General features: G+C 46.6%; 1 protein-coding gene and 1 pseudogene across 1 annotated transcript; both read right to left on the bottom strand.

Moving 5' to 3' along the window:
* Positions 1-5,189: 5,189 nt before the first annotated feature.
* On the bottom strand, positions 5,190-11,232 carry LOC113407152 (annotated as a pseudogene).
* A 1,193-nt stretch (positions 11,233-12,425) lies between these two features.
* On the bottom strand, positions 12,426-17,757 carry LOC113407166 (gastricsin-like). Its single transcript, XM_026655285.1, has 9 exons — positions 17,702-17,757; positions 17,243-17,396; positions 16,514-16,631; positions 15,679-15,797; positions 14,916-15,115; positions 14,303-14,425; positions 13,599-13,743; positions 12,890-12,988; positions 12,426-12,578 (listed from the first exon to the last, which is right to left on the bottom strand). The coding sequence occupies exons 1-9, from the start codon at positions 17,755-17,757 to the stop codon at positions 12,426-12,428; spliced, it is 1,167 nt and encodes a 388-aa protein (XP_026511070.1).
* Positions 17,758-17,965: the final 208 nt, after the last annotated feature.

Below are 17,965 nucleotides of genomic sequence, written 5' to 3'. Positions count from 1 at the left end.
AGTGCCTGGTTTCTCCACCAACCAGCTCCTATACGGGACACGTTGGGCAATGCAGCAGAAGTGAGTTGAAGTCTAGCATCCCTACTTTTATACCCGGGGTACTGCCCCATGGTGCCCTATCTGTTTACACTTCAGTTTCCCATATCACTGCACTCACCCAAGGTCAAAACTTTCTGTGTGTTTTCTTGCCTTAAGTATGCTAAGAAAGTCCTTACAGCTCCACTGACCTTTCAGTAAAAGCAAGTATTGCCAGTTACAGTAGCATGAAGTGATTAGGATCTGATAAGGGGGAACAAACTTGCTGATAAATTAGGGGAAAAATTGGGGTGATCAAGAAGTCAAAAGACTCAGTTATTTTAGTCACCTCAGTCCAAAGTTTCTTTCAGAAAATAAAACATCCATTAGTTGGTGCATGTGTTTATAAAATTAAGCAAAACAGATTTTATTTATGAGACACTTCGCCAGAGTTTAAATATTTTAGTCCTTGTCCATGCTGTGAGGTGAATTCTGTTCTCATTTAAACCAAAATGAGTCTTGAGTAACGGCACTGAAGTTAATGGTATTACAGCCAGATTTACCCTCAATCAGAGCATTCAGCTCCTGCGGCTTTTAAACCATGTAACTGAAATAATATGTTTTTCAAAGTGTTAATGTAAAATATTTGTAAAGTATGTGTCATGTCCTCCTCTAGTGGCTGGTTTACATATAGGATAACAGCCTACTTCTGTTGTTTGCTCTTGAAGTTACTCCTTTAGCTGAAGTAGTGGTAGGGATGTGTACTTTGGTGCTGAAGTTTCCAGATTCTAAATACTGTTGAAGAAACATCTTTGACCTCTGCTGGTCTTGATCTTGTTTTGACTGAACAAGGTTAAAATAGGGTTAGAAACAACATGGACCAGGCTTTATAGGACTGTCTTAGTCAGTCCTCAAGGGCAATCCCACAGTAACATACAGAGCACACGTTTCCAAACTAGAAAGTCAACCCAACGCCTCTCATCTGATTTCACATTCAAATAAGGTGACTGACATATTAATTTGAATGTCCAATGCTTTATATGTATATATGGTTTTGTAATTTGAATGCACACGCATTCAATTCAATTGTATTTGGGTGCATTGCTGTATCCAGACCGATATACCAGGGTCCACACATTGTTAACTATACCGGTCCAGATGGAATTGAGTTTGCATGGTCTCAGCATGGAGAAGGGTTAACCAAATGTAACCAACACACCTTCTGGGTGTGGTGTTCTGTCCCATCATATGGCATTGAGACCACTTAAGAGAGAGAGGTAAAATGAGTCTACCCTACAGCCTGAGCTAACAGCGTTTAGCTCAGGCGGTAGAGGCTCATGCACTAAGCTCTAGAGGCCCCAGGTTCAATCCTGCCTGCCAACGCCTGGGGCTTGTTGGTGTTCCACTAACACACTTTAATCCACGTTAATTTATTAAAGGCAGTTTTGGAAATTGTGCTTATCAGTCCCCTGCTATTCAGCGGGAGCGGACAGATAATTTTCCTTGGAGTGAGTACGTGGACAAATCTTATCAGTCACAAACTGAATAAACAATGGCAAAGGTTCACCTCAACTTACCAGGTATGTTTTGCTTAAAAAAAATCCAAGAAGGTTTTTTGGGCGCTCATGAAACAGAAAACACCAGGTATGGAGTCTACGGGGTCCAACAAACCTCTGCGTCCTGAGGCATAGAAAAGTGGTAACTTACTATTTTCATTTCAGCCTCCCCTCTTTTTCCTTCGTGTCCCCTTTCATTTGCCCTCTCAGTCTGCCTGTCTACCTGCATTAGTGCTTATATGGTCATATTTTTAAGGCTAGAAGGGATCATGATGAGCATCTAGTTTGACCTCCACCATAACCCAAGCCATAGACTGTCACCCAATAAGTCCTGCATCAAGCCCATGACTTCTGTTTGAGCTATAGTATATCTTTTAGAAAGACATCCAGGCTTGATTTAAAACCTTCAAGTGATGGAGAGCCCACCACATCCCTAGATAAATTGTCCCAGTGGTTAATTTAACCCTCATTTAAACATGTGCACCTTATTGCTAATCTAAATTCATCTAGCTCCAGTCCACCCACTGAATTTCAATAGGTTTATGTTCAAGAGCTGGCTTGCATCTCTTCCCCAAGATGGTCTCCATCACTATAGTACCTGAGCACTCTCCAAATATTGAAAAATAGAAATGGCTTAAGTTATTTCCATGAGCCTATGAGGATTGCCAAGGCAGGCGCTCCAGGGACAGATTGAGGACTTGCAGGTTCCCCTGCTCAGTGTAGGTGACCAGTGATAAATTAACTCAGCTGAAGGGAATTCAGCCCTCGGGCTCGCCTCCTAACACACTTCTTCAGTATGGTCAAGAGAAGAGAAGGTGAGAGAAGAGAAAGAAGTACAATGTTTGCTCACCTGGGCAGTTCATGAACCAGCTCCATTCCTGAACCAGGTTTGCCCTATTGGCTGCAACTGGGTCCTGCTCAGACCTCAAGAGCATCTCTTAAACCATCTTCTCCTGATGCCCCAGCTACCTCCGTTGATTAGGCATGGGAATCAGTGCAAAGGATTCTGGGAACACATCCAGAAAGAGTTGGTGAGTGGCTGAATGTGGAAGGGGTCAGGGGAATGAGAAATACTGAATCTGTCTGTAATTGTATCACATAGGAAACCCCACTATAGTAGTGCGAGATCAAACCTTCCAGAACACGGTAATAACAATCACAAGTTATGCATAATAAACAATTAGGCTGTTCCTGGTGCCTTTAGCCCATGATACATCTCTCAAAGGAGTGTGATCAGTGAGCCAAAGCCAGCCTTCAGTTACACTCATGTCACACACTGAAGTAGCAGAAGGGATAGGAGGACACCTGGGTTCTGTTCCCCATTTTGTCACTGATTCACAGTGTAATCTCAGGCAAATCAATTCCACGTTCTGTGCCACGGTTTTGCCCACTGTAAACTATTTACCTCCTTGCAGGGAAGAGGGGAAATTATCTCACCATCGAGATCCAAAGATGAAAGGCCGCTGTCTGTGCAAAATATTAATAGAACCTTCACTCTCCCCCATGGGTCTTTAGAGTTAACTTTTCAGAGTTAGTATTTGAAGACAGAACTCATTTTCCTTATCCTCCTGGACCCTGAGCAATCTTTAGCCCAGTTTAGGTGAATACAGCCAGCTGCTGAGGCTGGAATTTTCAAAGGAGTGTAATGGAATTAGGAACCCAGATCTTACTGGCTTTCACTGGGGTTTGGACATCTAGACCCTTTAGACTCCTTGGAAAATCCCACCCTGAATGCATAGGACTTAATGTTTATGTGCTGAAAAGCACTGAGGTCTTAAGACAATAAAGGGATGTTCATGTCACTGCTCTGTCTGCACACCCAACACCTCCTAAGTTAGGCATCTTTGCATGTGGACGGGTTGCTGAGGATTTCCATGATAATGCTAAATGGTGTATATGATGGCTCACTCTGTTTCCTCTCTGCTGTAGTACCTACCAAATTAGCCTGCAAGCTGCTTGCAGCTGATGCACCAGGTCGGATAGGGATCATAAAGCCATTCGCCCGACCCTGTGAGTCTATGTTAGTAATAAAGAGATAGAATATGAGGACTGAAGAGGAGTCATAGAGTGAGGCTAGCAGTTCAGAACCAAAACCAACTTGTCCCAAAGTTTGGGTGGGTTAGAACTTTCCACTCCACATCGCGTCCTCCAATTCAGGCTCATCTGGAACTGAGAGCAACTGTTCAGGATGGAGTTTTTCAAAAGACCTTCAAACAACCCCTAAAATTGTATCCGTACATTTTCACCTCTAAGTTTTTGTGTGTGTGCATGCAAACACCTGGACTTGTGTGTGCAAACGGCATTTACACATGAAAAGCAAACAGTTCTGTATGTTGCGCCCTGATCGGAGCAGTCACACCGTAACAGTTGACATTTTTTCAGCTGCCTTCCAGTTGATAATCTCAATGCACTCTACAAACATTAATGACAGGTTTCAGAGTAGCAGCCGTGTTAGTCTGTATCCGCAAAAAGAACAGGAGTACTTGTGGCACCTTAGAGACTAACAAATTTATTAGAGCATAAGCTTTCGTGGGCTACAACCCACTTCATCCGAGTGAAGTGGGTTGTAGCCCACGAGTACTCCTGTTCTTTTTACAAACATTAACTAATTTAAGTCTCTCAATCCCCCGTGAGGTCAGTCAGTGTTATCCCTGTTTTACAGTAGGGAAGATGAAGCCCTGATAAGTAATGGGTCAAATCCTGAAAGGTGCTGAGCACCTGCAATTCCCATTGAATTTGATGTGAATTCAAGGTATTCGGCAGGTTTAAGATGTGATCTCAAGTGGTCACACAGGGAATCTGCAGCAGATCAGGGAACTACAGCCCAATTGTCTTGAGCCCCAGTCTTGTGCCTCAGCCACAAGGTTTCCCCTTCCCCAATCCAGTTTGTGTGCAAAGATGCAAGGGCCAGATCCTCAGCTGATGCAAAGTGCCACAGCTCCACTGAAGTCAATGCAGTTAGGTTGATTTACGCTAGCTGAGGCTCCAACCTGATATTTGTCCATGTAAAAACATACACCTGGAAATCTGCTAGTGCCATTTCAGAGGCTGTTTTGGAAAGTGTGGCCCTTAAAATTAAAAGTGGACTAGGAAGGACCATATTTTCCATAAAGCTCAGTTCCCATTTAAACACCTAAATGAAATGGCAGGAGTTTTACAAGTGCTCAGCACAGAGTAGTACCCATGATTCCCAACAGAAATATAGTGGGGATTTTCCACTGTTCTCACTGGGAAGCTACTGAGGTCTCGGCTATTTTGAAAGTCTGACCAGAAACATACGACAGAGGGATTAACTTGCTGCTTTATACCCTGACTAGTTTGTGTGCAATAAGAAGGCTGCGAGACCCACAAATACACAGCTGCGCTAAATCTTTACTCAACAAAACGCCAAAGAAGACAAGAGACAATTTGACTCAATGCCGTTTTCTTGCAACCATAGATTTAGAGAGCACTGATGAATATACAAAAGCAGAAGGCAGGTTCACACAGGACCCATGATACATTTAGAATGATACACTCTGTCCATATAAACTTAGTATGATTCCATCAGCATCAAGGAGAGAAGATTTAGACAGGAGAGGGAATGGCGTGGTCCTGTCCAGCTGACTCCTGGTTTGTCTAGGCTGATGGGGCAAAGCCCACTTTGTTGATGGCCATGTCATAGACAGAAGAGTATTCCTTGAGAAGGACATCACCCAGGATCCAAAGAGGTCGTCCGTTCTGAGAAGGCAAGTAAGTGATCTCAACCTCGGCCATGTTTCTGTAAGAGAGAAAACAGACAGAGGCAGCTTCAGTGCTGTGGTTTGACTACGTAGCCTAAACCCTGAAGCTCTGGCACACATACTGGGAGATTTAAGTGGCTTTGATAGGAGCAGGAAAAGTCACATTGCTAGAAGACTAACCCCATCATTTAGAGTGCTGTTAGAGAGGACAGTCTAACAGAGCTGCAGCATGGGGGAAAGGTCTCTGAATCTGCACCGAAACTCAGGGAAGCAGAGAGAACTGGGATCCATTAATGAGGAAGGTGATGGTCGGCATGTTCTGGACATTGCTGCAGTCAACCATGTTCTCTGGAAGCAAAGAGACAGAGGGTTTAAGTCTGTAACAAACGAGAGCAGAGGACGCCCTTGCAGTGCCTACCAACAGAGGAGATTGGCACTTCCAGGTATCGATGCTTCTATCCAACAAAGGGGAGAAACCACCCTGCTGCACTCTGCCATCACACGGGCAGCAGCTTCTTCAGCCTCACACATGCTCCCTTGTCCCCTACCTAGCATGGGAACAGCAGCAAGGTTACGTTCACCAAGCCTGCTTCAGATCTCCTGCTGATTTTACACTGGGCCAGCTGAGGTTAGTCAACATAACTCCTCTGGCTTCAGCAGAGCTACATTGATGTACACCAGTCAGTGATAGGCCCCCCTGGGCTTCTTGATTTACAGCGATATAAGGGAGGTCAGGATCTCCCTCTCCAAATTTAAACTCAGGGAAGGACTTGCTGTACGTACTTGCAAATGTAGTTAATGGTGTTAACAGCTTTAAGCCTCCAGTTCCTGGGCTCCTCTAGCAGGGCCGGCTCTAACTTTTTTGCCGCCCCAAGCAAAAAAAAAAAAGAGCGCCGCCCCCCCGAAACAACCCCCCCCGAGCGCCGCCCCGCCGAAACAACCCCCCCCGAGCGCCGCCCTGCCCCGCTGAAACAAAAACAAAAACAAAAACCTTGAGTGCTGCCCCGCCGAACCAAAACAAACAAACAAAAACCCCGAGCGCCCCCAGCCACCCCAAGATTGGCCACCCCTTACACGGTGCCGCTCCAAGCACGTACTTGGTCGGCTGGTGCTTGGAGCTGGCCCTGTCCTCTAGGAATCTTTGCCTGAACACACCACAGGCCAGCTTTATGGTCTTGGAGTCCTAGTATCATGCATTGCAAAAACCCTCACAGGACATCCTCAGCATCTGTGCAAAGCACTCATAGCACCTACATTCTGGTTGTTCTGCTGAGCACCTACAGCCTCCAGGAAGTCCCCCATGTACTGCTCTGGGACGGTGAGCAGAAACGTCCTGGTGTCTACAATAGCCACCTGGCAGCCTTGGCTGTACCAGCCAGTCTCCTGCTGTCCAATAGTGAACCTAAGAAGGGAAGCCCACGAGATTTCACTGTACACGTCTGTCAGCCACGAGAATGCCTCTGATGCAGGCTGAGCCAAGAGCACAAGGCTTCTGATACTCGATAACCTGCAGTTCAGAGACCCGTATTCTATAGAGCCAAGCACTGTCACTGGCCCTGATTCAGCCAAGGACAGAAGCACTCGCTTAACTTTCAATGCATGCTTATCTCCCTCTCTATTCATCAAAGCATGCAGCTAACTTTAAGGGCTTTCATGTATCTAATGTCTAGGACATGCTGAAGAACTTTGTTGAACTGGGGCCTAGGATAGAAGCTTTTATCATTACTGGCTCCAAGCACCTTTTGAGAGTGTCTGAAATCCAGATCCCAATGCCAAGCTCACCTGGGCCAAGTTCAGACCTCTTTTTAAGCAGTAATCCCTCCACTTTATCTTGAGGATGGCACAGATGTTTCTTCCTTTGTTCTGCCTCCTGCCCAGAGAGGATGAGTTGACACAGGGCAGCTGACTCCACTGATGACATCTGGAGAGGCTCCCCACGGACAATAAGAAGGAAAAGTTCATGCCCACATTGATAATAGGGGTTTGCCAACAGGACTTACTCCTTAATACTGAACTGCCAGTAACGGATGTCCATGTAATCTGACCAGGGAACAGCTGAGGGTCAACGCCTCCAAACATGATGTCCCCTCCATAATTATACATTGGCTGGCAGGAAACACGAATGGTAACAGATATCAGACAAGGATCAGATGCACAGCAGCCACCCTTCTGTGAGGCAGGGAACATAAAATACATGGGGATGGAGGTTTAGTTGATGGATGTGTGTGAAGGATGGACAGACAAAGACAGACAAGCAACATTTGGTGATATACAGAATTATAGCAAGAGAGACAGAGATCTTACCGGGAGAAATGGAAATTGTAGATGGGTTCAGTAAGCTGGCCCTTCTTTGCAATATCTCCTGCATAACTGTGTTGTGTCCTGCTATCACTAAGCCAGAATAAACCATTCCCCAAATCCCATTGAAATAAGAATAGCAGAAGGGGTTGGGAGGCTCATCCTCATTCAGACCAAATGCCTGGTGTTTGAGGACAATGTTCTGGACCTAGAGGGGCAGAAAATAATTGCTCCCAACTAGAATCTTACACAAAATTATGGTAACAATCAAATGACTGTCTCATTATTAAGGGTAAGTGATGCTCAAAAAAATGAGATAAAGCATCTCACAAAGGTTAGATGCTGATCTGCTGCTTTTCTTAACAGCTGCATATACTTGATCTGGAGCGGGAGTTAGTGGAGACCACACTGCCTCAGAGAAGAAAATTCAAGGCCACTATATAGACGAAAAACAGCAAATGAATATCTATATCTTTATATATACAGACGCTCCCCGGGTTACGCAAGACCTGACTTACGCAAATTCGCACTTATGGAAAAAGGATTTTCAAGTTGCAGAAATTTTTGCGTAACATATGGGTATACATTTCCAACTTACACAAAATTCGAGTTACGCAAGGCTTTCCGGAACGGAACGATTGCATAAGTCGGGGGGCATCTGTATAGCTGTGGAACTTATGCCCAGAGGCATAGCGAGCGCCCTCCGTACCCTCCGACCGGAGGGGGCCCAGCAAGGAAGGGGGCCCCTAAAAGTGGCAAAATAAATACCGCATTCCAGTTTCTGCATTGTAAGGGGCCCCGCCCGGACATATGTTCGGAGGGGGCCACCGTTCGGAGGGGGCCACGTTCTTTGTTGCTACGGCCCTGCTTATGCCTAGTAATGGTCAGTGTAGCTAACATTATTCCTAACTGACCCACACTCTGATTAAGTCAGAGCTTGGCTCCATGAAAAAGTTGCACTAGTTTAACTTAAAAAGCTTTTACAACCAATTAATTAAACCACTGCAAACCCCTCAGTGAATGCTCTTGTTTCGATATACAGTTAGCTTTATTTCAATGTAGCTCCTATCAAAATGTCAGACCAGGGGCGTGTTCTCTCTTTGCTTCAGAGGGGTTAATTTGCTGCCCCGTACCTTATATATCTGTACAGCATCTAGCACAATAAGCCTCCGTTTCAATTCAGCCCTCTAAATGCTACTGTAATATCAATATTAAGTAATGATAACAAGGTCTCTAGGGAAAATCCTTCACCTTATGAAAGAGCCCTGGAATTAAACCATCCTGATTTTTAGGTCGCATCCAATGGACCCCACACACATTGAAGGGAACATAATAGCAGAAAAGCCACATTGCACCTTCTAGGAATTTCTTTTCTATAGAGGTTCTTATCCCATGCTCGTCATTATAGTGTCTGAGCACCTTCTAGCAGTGCAGTAAGTGATGACATGCTTTGGACACAGACTGAACCATGTTGTATACTGTAGTATCGGGGGGAGGGATAGCTCAGTGGTTTGAGCATTGGCCTGCTAAACTCAGGGTTATGAGTTCAATCCTTGAGGGGGCCGTTTAGGGATCTGAGGCAAAAATCTGCCTGGGGATTGGTCCTGCTTTGAGCAGGGGGTTGGACTAGATGACCTCCTGAGGTCCCTTCCAACCCTGATCTTCTATGATTCTATGATCTAATCTCTCTCGCTTTCCAGGCCAGACGCCCCTTTTCACTGGTGCCCAAAGGCCCAATTAGCTAATGCTGCATTCATGGCTGATGGAGTTGTCTCGTCCATCCACTGGTAAATGACGACGTTGTAGTCGCCAGCTCCTCGCCATCAGCTTCATCACATAACAGAACCTTCCTCTGTCCTGAATCCTCAGCCACTCCGGCAGCTCATTGGTGCTGTCTGCTTCTGTCTGTCTGCACTGCACCTCCGAATCCTGAGCGCATTGAAGTCAATGGCGGAACTCCCACAGACTTCAATGGGTGCAGGGTTTGCACAGCTGCTGCTCATGGTTTCTTCTAGTCCAGGGGTGGCCAACCTGAGCTTCAGAAGGAGTCACAATTTACCAATGTACATTGCCAAAGAGCCACAGTAATACATCAGCAGCCCCGCGTCAGCTCCCCCACCCTGCTCCTAGCGCCTCCCACCCACCAGTCAGCGCCTCCCGCAATCAGCTGTTTCGCATGCGCAGGAGGCTCTGTGGGGGAGGGGGAGGAGCGAGGGCATGGCAGGCTCGGGGGAAGGGGCAGGGGCCTTGGGGAAAGGGGTGGAGTGGGGGAAGGGCCTGGGGCAGAGCAGGGGGTTGAGCCGTGAGCACCCCCCGGCACATTGGAAAGTTCGCATCTGTAGCTCCAGCCCCGGAGTCAGCACCTGTGCAAGGAGCCGCATATTAACCTCTGAAGAGCCTCACGTGGCTCCGGAGCCACAGGTTGGCCACCCCTGTTCTAGTCCATCACTTCTTTAAGGCTGAGCTTGTGTTTCCGTATTAGGTTCTGCACTGGCAACGTGTGAAACAGTAACGAGTCTCAGGCAAAACTAAATCTGCAGAGGTGCGGCTCTGAGAAGGCAGGGGCACCACGTACCACTCCACTGGTTAGGATAGTCTTGGCTAGGAACAGAAGCAGAGCCTCAGGGCATCCATGCAGGGTTACAGCATGTGAGTACTGTACATGGGTAAGAAACACAGAGGGCCCTTCCCTCCTTCACCACAACCACATTTTGTCCTGTTACGCCCTCTCCCATCTGAGAATCTCAAAGTATATTACAAATATCAGTGAATGAAGCTTCCCCAGTCCCCTGTGCAAGCTAGATAACTATCAGCCTCTCCATCACAGCTGTGCAAAGAAAGAGAATTCGGAAATTTGGTTTCCAATAGGAATATAGGCGGAATTCTCCACTGTTTTCATGGGTCTGTCTACACTGCAATGTAAGCCCAAGGTTAGTGGGATTCAAGTCAGCTCACCTTGGCTTAAAAACTCCAGCCTTGAGCATCTACACCAGTGGTTCCCAAACTTTAACAACCTGTGACCATGAAGTTATTTAAGAAGCCAACTCAGAGTTGCTCAGAGTTCCTCCTACACAAGCATTCAGGTCTTGAGCAGTCCAGGCAAACAGCGCACATTACAACAAAGCTTAAACTTGTTCTTCATAATAATTTTAAAAACAATACTAGTTGCCTATTTTATTTTAAAAACAGCAAAAAATATCCACCTCCCTTTCCATTTCTTATAAGGAGTCTTGAAGTTTAAATCTCCTCAGTGTGATAGATCTGCTTGCTTTGATCTGCTTAGGGACAGCTCTGTCCGCCATTAGGGATTTTTCCCCCCGAGAAACCCCTGTAATATTTCTTGAACCCCAGTTTGGGAACTACTGATGGTTAACCCTACGTTAAGAATTTTCTAATCTGGGTGCAAACCTGGGGCTCTGGTGCCCACACTGCAGCACGCAAACGCAAGTCAAATCAACCATTCCCCGGACTCCCCAGCACCCTACTGAAATGTGGCTACTCTAGTCCTTTGACCGTGGTGTAGAGTGGGAAATCTTGCCTGTCCACCCAGCATGTTACAGGAAGTTTGAACAGTCCACTAAGACAGCCTGCCGAGCCACCATTTTGGTCTGTGTGCTCCCATCTACCGGTGCCAGCAACATGGAGGCGGCGCCTTTTGAAGAGCTTCTGTGGCTTGCGCTTTCACTCCTGTGTCAGGAAACGGACAGAGCTTCCATGACTTACTGGTGGACATTTTGATGGCGTTTCCTGACCCACCAAAGGCAGACTTTATGGATGGATCAGGAGGAGGACACAGACACTGCAGATGTGAACTGGCTGATGTGGCTCAATACAGCCGGTATAGCCGCTGACACCCCTATGCAGACCGGCCCTTCTGGAGCAGGGCCACAAGCACAGACTGGTGGGATCACATTGTCATGCTGACCAGCAGCGTGTCCAGAACTTGCATATGGAACTTTGTGAGCAGCTTGGCCTAACCCTCCAGTGTAACAATACATGCAAGGGGGCAGCCTTGCCAGTCCAGAAGCAGGTTACTATAACTGTCTGGAAGCAGGCCCTCAGACCACAGAGGTTGATTTATAATAGGAAAGTTCATGATAGGATTTGTGTGTAGACAGAAAGGGGTTTGGGCTCAAGTCTGGGTCTGAGCCCAGGCTTACATTGAAGTGTAGACATACCCTAAGTGCCCAGCTCTTTCAAAAGTCTGGCGCAGAGTGGATAACAGAGGGTACGTTTACACTGCAATAAAAAACCCAGGGCATGGCCACAGCTGGCCTGGCTCAGCTGATTTGGGCTTGCGGGGCTCAGGCTGCGGAGCTAAAAATGGCAGTGTAGATGTTCAGGCTCAGGCTGGAGCCCAGGCTCTGAGACCCCACGAGTGGGGAGGGTCTCAGAGCCCAAGCCAGAACCTCTACACTGTGATTTGTAGCCCTGCAGCCCCAGCCCATGTCAGCGGAGCTGGGCTCAGAGACTCGGTACTGCAGGGGTTTTACGGCAGTGTAGACGGACCCAAAGAGGTTAACTTGCTGCTTTGTGTCCCAGTGGGTAGTGTGTGCGCCATCATAAGATTGCAGGACCCACAAACAGACAGCTGGGCTCAACCTTCACTCAACAAACTCCAAAGACGACACAAGACCATTGGATTCACTGCAGTTTATTTGTAACAATACATTTGGAGAGCACTGATTGCTGCATGCAAGCCAAAGAAAAGCTACGGAAGGCATATTAAGAAGGATGCAATCTGTCCATATTAACTTAGTCTGATTCCATCAGTGTCCAGCGGAAAAGAGGAAGGGGAAAGGCTTCGTCCGGTTCAGGTTGATGAACTGCTTGTCTAGGCTGATGGGGCAAAGCCCACTCTGTTATTGGACATGTCATAGACCGAATAATATTCCTTGAGGAAGACGTCTCCCAGGATCCAGAGGGGCTGCCCATTCTGGGAAGGCAGGTACGTGGGCTCAATCCCAACTGTGCAGTAGCCATTATTCTATCAGGGGGGAAAACAGAGAGAGGTCGCATCAGGGCTGTTGTTTGACTAGGCAGAGGGCTATGTAGGCTAGCCACGGAAGGCCCAGCAGAATTAGTGGCAGCTTTGCAGTGACTGATGGGAGCAGGCCCTGCAAGCTCACAGTGTTGGAATGCAACCACCCCGTCATTTAGAGTGCTGGTAGGAAAGACAGGCAAACAGAGCTGCAGTGCAGGAGAAAGGTCTCTGCATTTGCACAGAAACTCTGACTCCCTGCTGGCTCACTGTCTCGGCGAGATAAAAGTGTTTTATGCTGTTCAGATAATACATACGTTGAAGACATAGGCAGAGGGGGGCAGCGGGAACTGGGATCCGCTAATGACGAAGGTGATGGTCGGCATGTTCTGGACATTGTTGCAGTTCACCACGTACTGTGGAAACGAAAGACAAATGAAGGTTACAACTGTGACAATCGAGAGCAGAAGCTGCCCTTACAGGGCCTCCAATAGAGGCGAGTAGCACTACCAGGTATTGACCCTTCTATCCAATAGAGGGGAGAAACCGCCCTGCTGCACTCCGCCCTCCCATGGGCAGCAGCTTCCCCAGCCCCACGCACGCTCCCCTGCCTTGCATGGGAACAGCAGCAAGGTTACGTTCACCACGCTGGCTTCAGATCTCCTGCTGATTTTACACTGGGCCAGCTCCTCAACTGGGGTAAATCAGCATCACTCCAGAGCTGTGCTGATTTACACCAGCCAGGTCTGGCCCACAGATGTCGGTAGAGTTACTTCTGATCTACATCGGGGAACGGGAGATCAGGAGCTCTCTCCCCAACCTCAGGAGAGACTTCCTGTTCCCCAGATGTAATTAGTGCCATCACCAGCTTTAAGACTCTGTCCCTGAGCTCCTCTAGGAACCCTTGCCTGATCACCCAAAAGCCCATCATTCTCATCTTCTTGTGTCTCAAATTCCTTGTGTCAGGTATTGCAAAATCCCTCACAGACGTCGTCGGCAGCACGGCAAGGCACCTGTTGCTCCTACCTCTCCATTGGATTCCTGAGCACCCACAGCCTGCAGGAAGTACCCCATGTACTGCTGTGGGATAGTGAGCAGAAACGTCCCAGTGTCCACAATAGCCTGGCAGCCTTGGCTGCACCAGCCAGTCGCCTGCTGTCCGATAGCGAACCTAAGGAGGGAAATACAAGAAACCTCATTATAGCAACTTGTCAGCAAAAGGAACTGCCTCTGATGCAGGATGAGACCCAGTTTTGGATACACAATAACCGGCAGCCCCGGGACCCTTATTCTATTCAGCCAAGCATTGTCCCTGGCCCCGATTCAGCAAAGCACAGACACACATGATTAACTCTTAGTACAAGCTTAAGCCCATCTCTATTCATCAAAGCACTTAAGCATACGCCTCACTTTAAGTAAACGCTTAAGTCCCATTAACATGAATGGGATTTCCTCACGTGTTTAAAGTTCAAATTGGTTTGCAGAATAGAAACCTAGGTTAGGAGCTTTTATTACTAGAACCAAAAATCTGGATCCAAACTCCTTTTTAGGGTGCCTGAAATCCAGATCTGATCCGAATTCATCCTCCTCCATGGAGAGTTTGAGTTGACACAGGGCAACTGACTCCACTAATTACAGCCAGAAAGGCTTCCTACAGACCATAAGGAGGAAAGGCTCCTGCCTATGTTAATAAAGGGGGGGGGGGGGCAGGGGTTGCAAACAGAACTTACTCCTGAATACCAATCTGCCAGTAAACCTCTTGGGTCACGGGTGCCCATGTAATCTGGCCAGAGAACAGCTGGGTGTCAATGCCTCCAAAGATGATTTCTCCTCCATAATTATATGTTGGTTGGCTGGAAACACACATGGTTACACGTCAGACATATGTTACACAAACTACCCTCCGATGGAGCAGGAGCTGTAACATATATGTGGATGGGAGGTGGGATGGTATGTGTGGTGGGGCGGGGGTCAATGGTTAGACAAAGAGAAAATAAACAGAGGGGTACTTATGGTAGTAGACAGACAGGACATAAGAATTGCCAGACCAAAGGTCCATCTAGCCCAGTATCCTGTCTTCCAACAGTGGCCAATGCCAGATGCTTCAGAGAGAATCAACAAAACAGGTAATTATCAAGTGATCCATCCCCTGTCACCCAGTGGGTGAAGAGACATAGCAGTGGGTGGGTGGGTGATGTATAGATAAATAGAGTCAGATAAAGAGTGGGTGGGTGAGTTGCTATATGATATATATAGACAGATACAATGTGAAAGAGAAATGGGAAAATAGAGTGTTATATGTGGTAATAGAGAGAGAGAGAGGGGTACTGAGAGAGATCTTACCGGGAGAAATAGAAACTGAAGATGGGTTCAGTAAGCAGGCCCTGCTTCAACATCTCCTGCATAGGTGTATAGGAGCCCCCTACTGCCATGGCAGGATAAGCCATTCCCAAAATCCCATCGAAATGAGCATAGTAGAAGGGGCTGGTAGGTTCATCTTCACTCAGACCAAATTCCTGATTGGTGATGGCAATGTTCTGGACCTAGCAGGGAAGAAAACAATTGCTCTAACCTGGAATTTTACACAAAATTACGGTAACGAAATCAGATGACTGTGCCCTCTTATGTTTCTGATCAATTCAGCTATACCCAAATAAGCCACTCTTAAACGGACATAGGACAGTCGACACTGGGGTTTGCATGGATTTAACTAAATTGGTTTAAATTCACACCTTCAGTTAAAACTGGTGCAAGTTTCTCATGTACACAAGCCCTTATTATGTCCTGTATTAACAGGGTCTAATTAACAACATAAAAATCATATGTACAGGACCAAATTCACTGCTGGTGTCACAACACGGATGCCAGTGGAATTTAGCTCATAAAGTGTCCTCAGATAAATGTCTCCAAGCCCACTGCAGTTAAACTAGAAAGACGGATCACGTATTCCTGCTGCTATGTGGGGTACACGCTTCAGTAAATTGCATTCAAAACAAGACTTTATTATCCACAACCCCACATGTTTTTAATCCCAATGCCCTCTGACAGTGCCAGAGACACAGCTCAAATGACAACGCGTGATGGGGGTGGCGCAAATTTCACTTACTGTCACCGTGTCGTAACCTAAAACCACAGTCAGGTCTCCAAACCCATAGTCCAGGGTGTAGGTCACTCCAATGTCGGAAAAGGTGGATGACTGGTTGGGGTTGAACCTTGCATGATTGGCTAGATTAAAAACAAGATTGCAACATCATGGTCATTCTCTTTGGTGGCTGCAATGTGATTTGAGCCGGTCCCATTCAACTGCAGACTGAGTGCCCTGACGAGGCAGCATTTCCCCAACAGCTGACGTGGAGTGAAAGAACAGGACCAAGAGTCAGCCCGGGAGTTCTTATATGGCAGAGCAAAGCACTGATATTAAGCCAGATAACCTCAAACAGACTTTTTTTAATGCCCATCTTCTTTATTTACCTATCTTGTACCTGTAACCATAACATTTAAGAATTATGGACCATATCCTCAACTGGTATAAATAAGTGTCGCTCTATTGAAGTCAATTTATACCAGCTAAAGCTCTGGGTAATAGTTATGCCATTCATAGCATTTGTTGACTCCCAGCATGACTGCTTAAACTTTAGTATACACACTACAGTATTCTACAGTGCAGTCTCTCAGCTGTAGAGTTCTGGACTACCACTTTAGAATACTGTAGTACCTTTTATAAGGAAAGAGCGATCCATACGGTATTCAAGGCTTAGAAAAGAGCTCTAGGAGACTAGCAGATATCTTAGTATGACATTCACAAATACTGTCTGAGAGGATCATTTTTGATTTGGAAGATGCTGCATCTTCTTGCCTAGTTGGAATTTGACTCCGCTTCTCAGGAGCAATGCGCCCAGGACATGCATCTACTGAATAGTTAACAGCTGAGCAGTACTCACAGCAGGCCTCAGTCTGGCAGTATGTAGATGGAACCCACAGGTTGGAGGAGCCGGTGTCGAAGAGAACCAAGAAGTTCTGGGGCGGAGTTCCAATGCTGATCTCTCCAAAGTAGAAGGACTGCAAAGAGAGAAGACGTGTGGGCAGGGGGATTCCTTTGTGCTCTTAATCAGATTCCAACATTTTGACTTCTCTAGCATCTTCCATCTGAAGATGCCAAAGGTCTTTACAGCCTTTAAGGAATTAAGCTCCACAGGGGTGGTCCATTATTTTGCATATGGGGGAATTGAGGTATGAAGAAAAGTGACTTGCCCAATTCACCCAGCAAGTCAGTCGCAGAGACAAGAACAGAACTGTGACTTCTCGACTCCCAGTCCTGCACTAGAACCGTACGCCAAGTCTCTGGAGAAGACACATTATGTGTCCCAGGGAATACAAAGCAAACACTTGAGAGTGATAAAGTGGGAGTGGGAGGAAGCAGGGCAACCTAGACTCTGCTTTTTCTCCAAATGGAAATACAATTGGAAGCAGAACTTGTGTGTTCATTGTATTCCGTTAGATCTTTTTCATCCAAACCACTTCAAAATAGTTACAGATTTCCAAGGACTGAAAAGAGGGATCTATTGACTTGTGACCACAGAAGTACACAGATTGACTAGGTAATAGGGAAGGAAAGAAGGCTAGCAAGACTACATAAATAAAGGAGACAGGGAGAAAGCCTTAATACTCACATCCAGGTAGTTGGCTATTGGTACATCAGCGACATTGTAATTATTGAAGTGGTACTTCCTGGCAGGATCAACTTTGTGATGCTTCAGAAAATCCTCCAGAACTCCTTTCTCCTTCATCACCTCTCGCATAGACTTTCCTTTCTTCAGAGTGACTCTGCACAGAACAAGAGCAGCTCAGGAAATGGTTCGTCCTCCCAAGCATCTCTCATGTTGTTCCTCTCTGTATCCTGCCATAATGCCGTTCCTTCCTCTTAAGTACCTCTTACAGATCAGTGTGTTATCACTCAAAGTGAGAACGCCTGAGCAGAGGCAGAAATATATTTACAAATATCATACAATTAATAGTACTTTGTAAGGAACATAAGGACATAACTTAGCAGAATACAGAAATGCTGATTTATTTACTATGTGGGTACTTCTACGCACTCCTCACTACAATATCTGTTCTGGAATACTCACTTCACCAGCCCTTCTGAGAGCTGGAGACAAACCAGAGCCAGGATGAGCCACTTCATGGTGCTCGATTTCTCCACCAAGCAGCTCCTGATCAGAACACGTCGGTCACTGCCACAAAACTAGGCTGACGCATCTAATCTACAATCCCTACTTTTATATCCTGGGCACTGCCCCCTGCTCCATTATCTGCTGGCACCCAAATTCCCATATCACGGTGCTCACCCAGCGTCAACACTTGGTGTATTTTATTTCTCCGTGAAGTATGAA

This window comes from Terrapene carolina, unplaced genomic scaffold (assembly GCF_002925995.2).
Source record: "Terrapene carolina triunguis isolate 2854851 unplaced genomic scaffold, T_m_triunguis-2.0 Scaffold199, whole genome shotgun sequence".
NCBI classification, from domain to species: Eukaryota; Metazoa; Chordata; order Testudines; family Emydidae; genus Terrapene; species Terrapene triunguis.
This window is presented reverse-complemented; position numbering and strand designations above follow the sequence as displayed.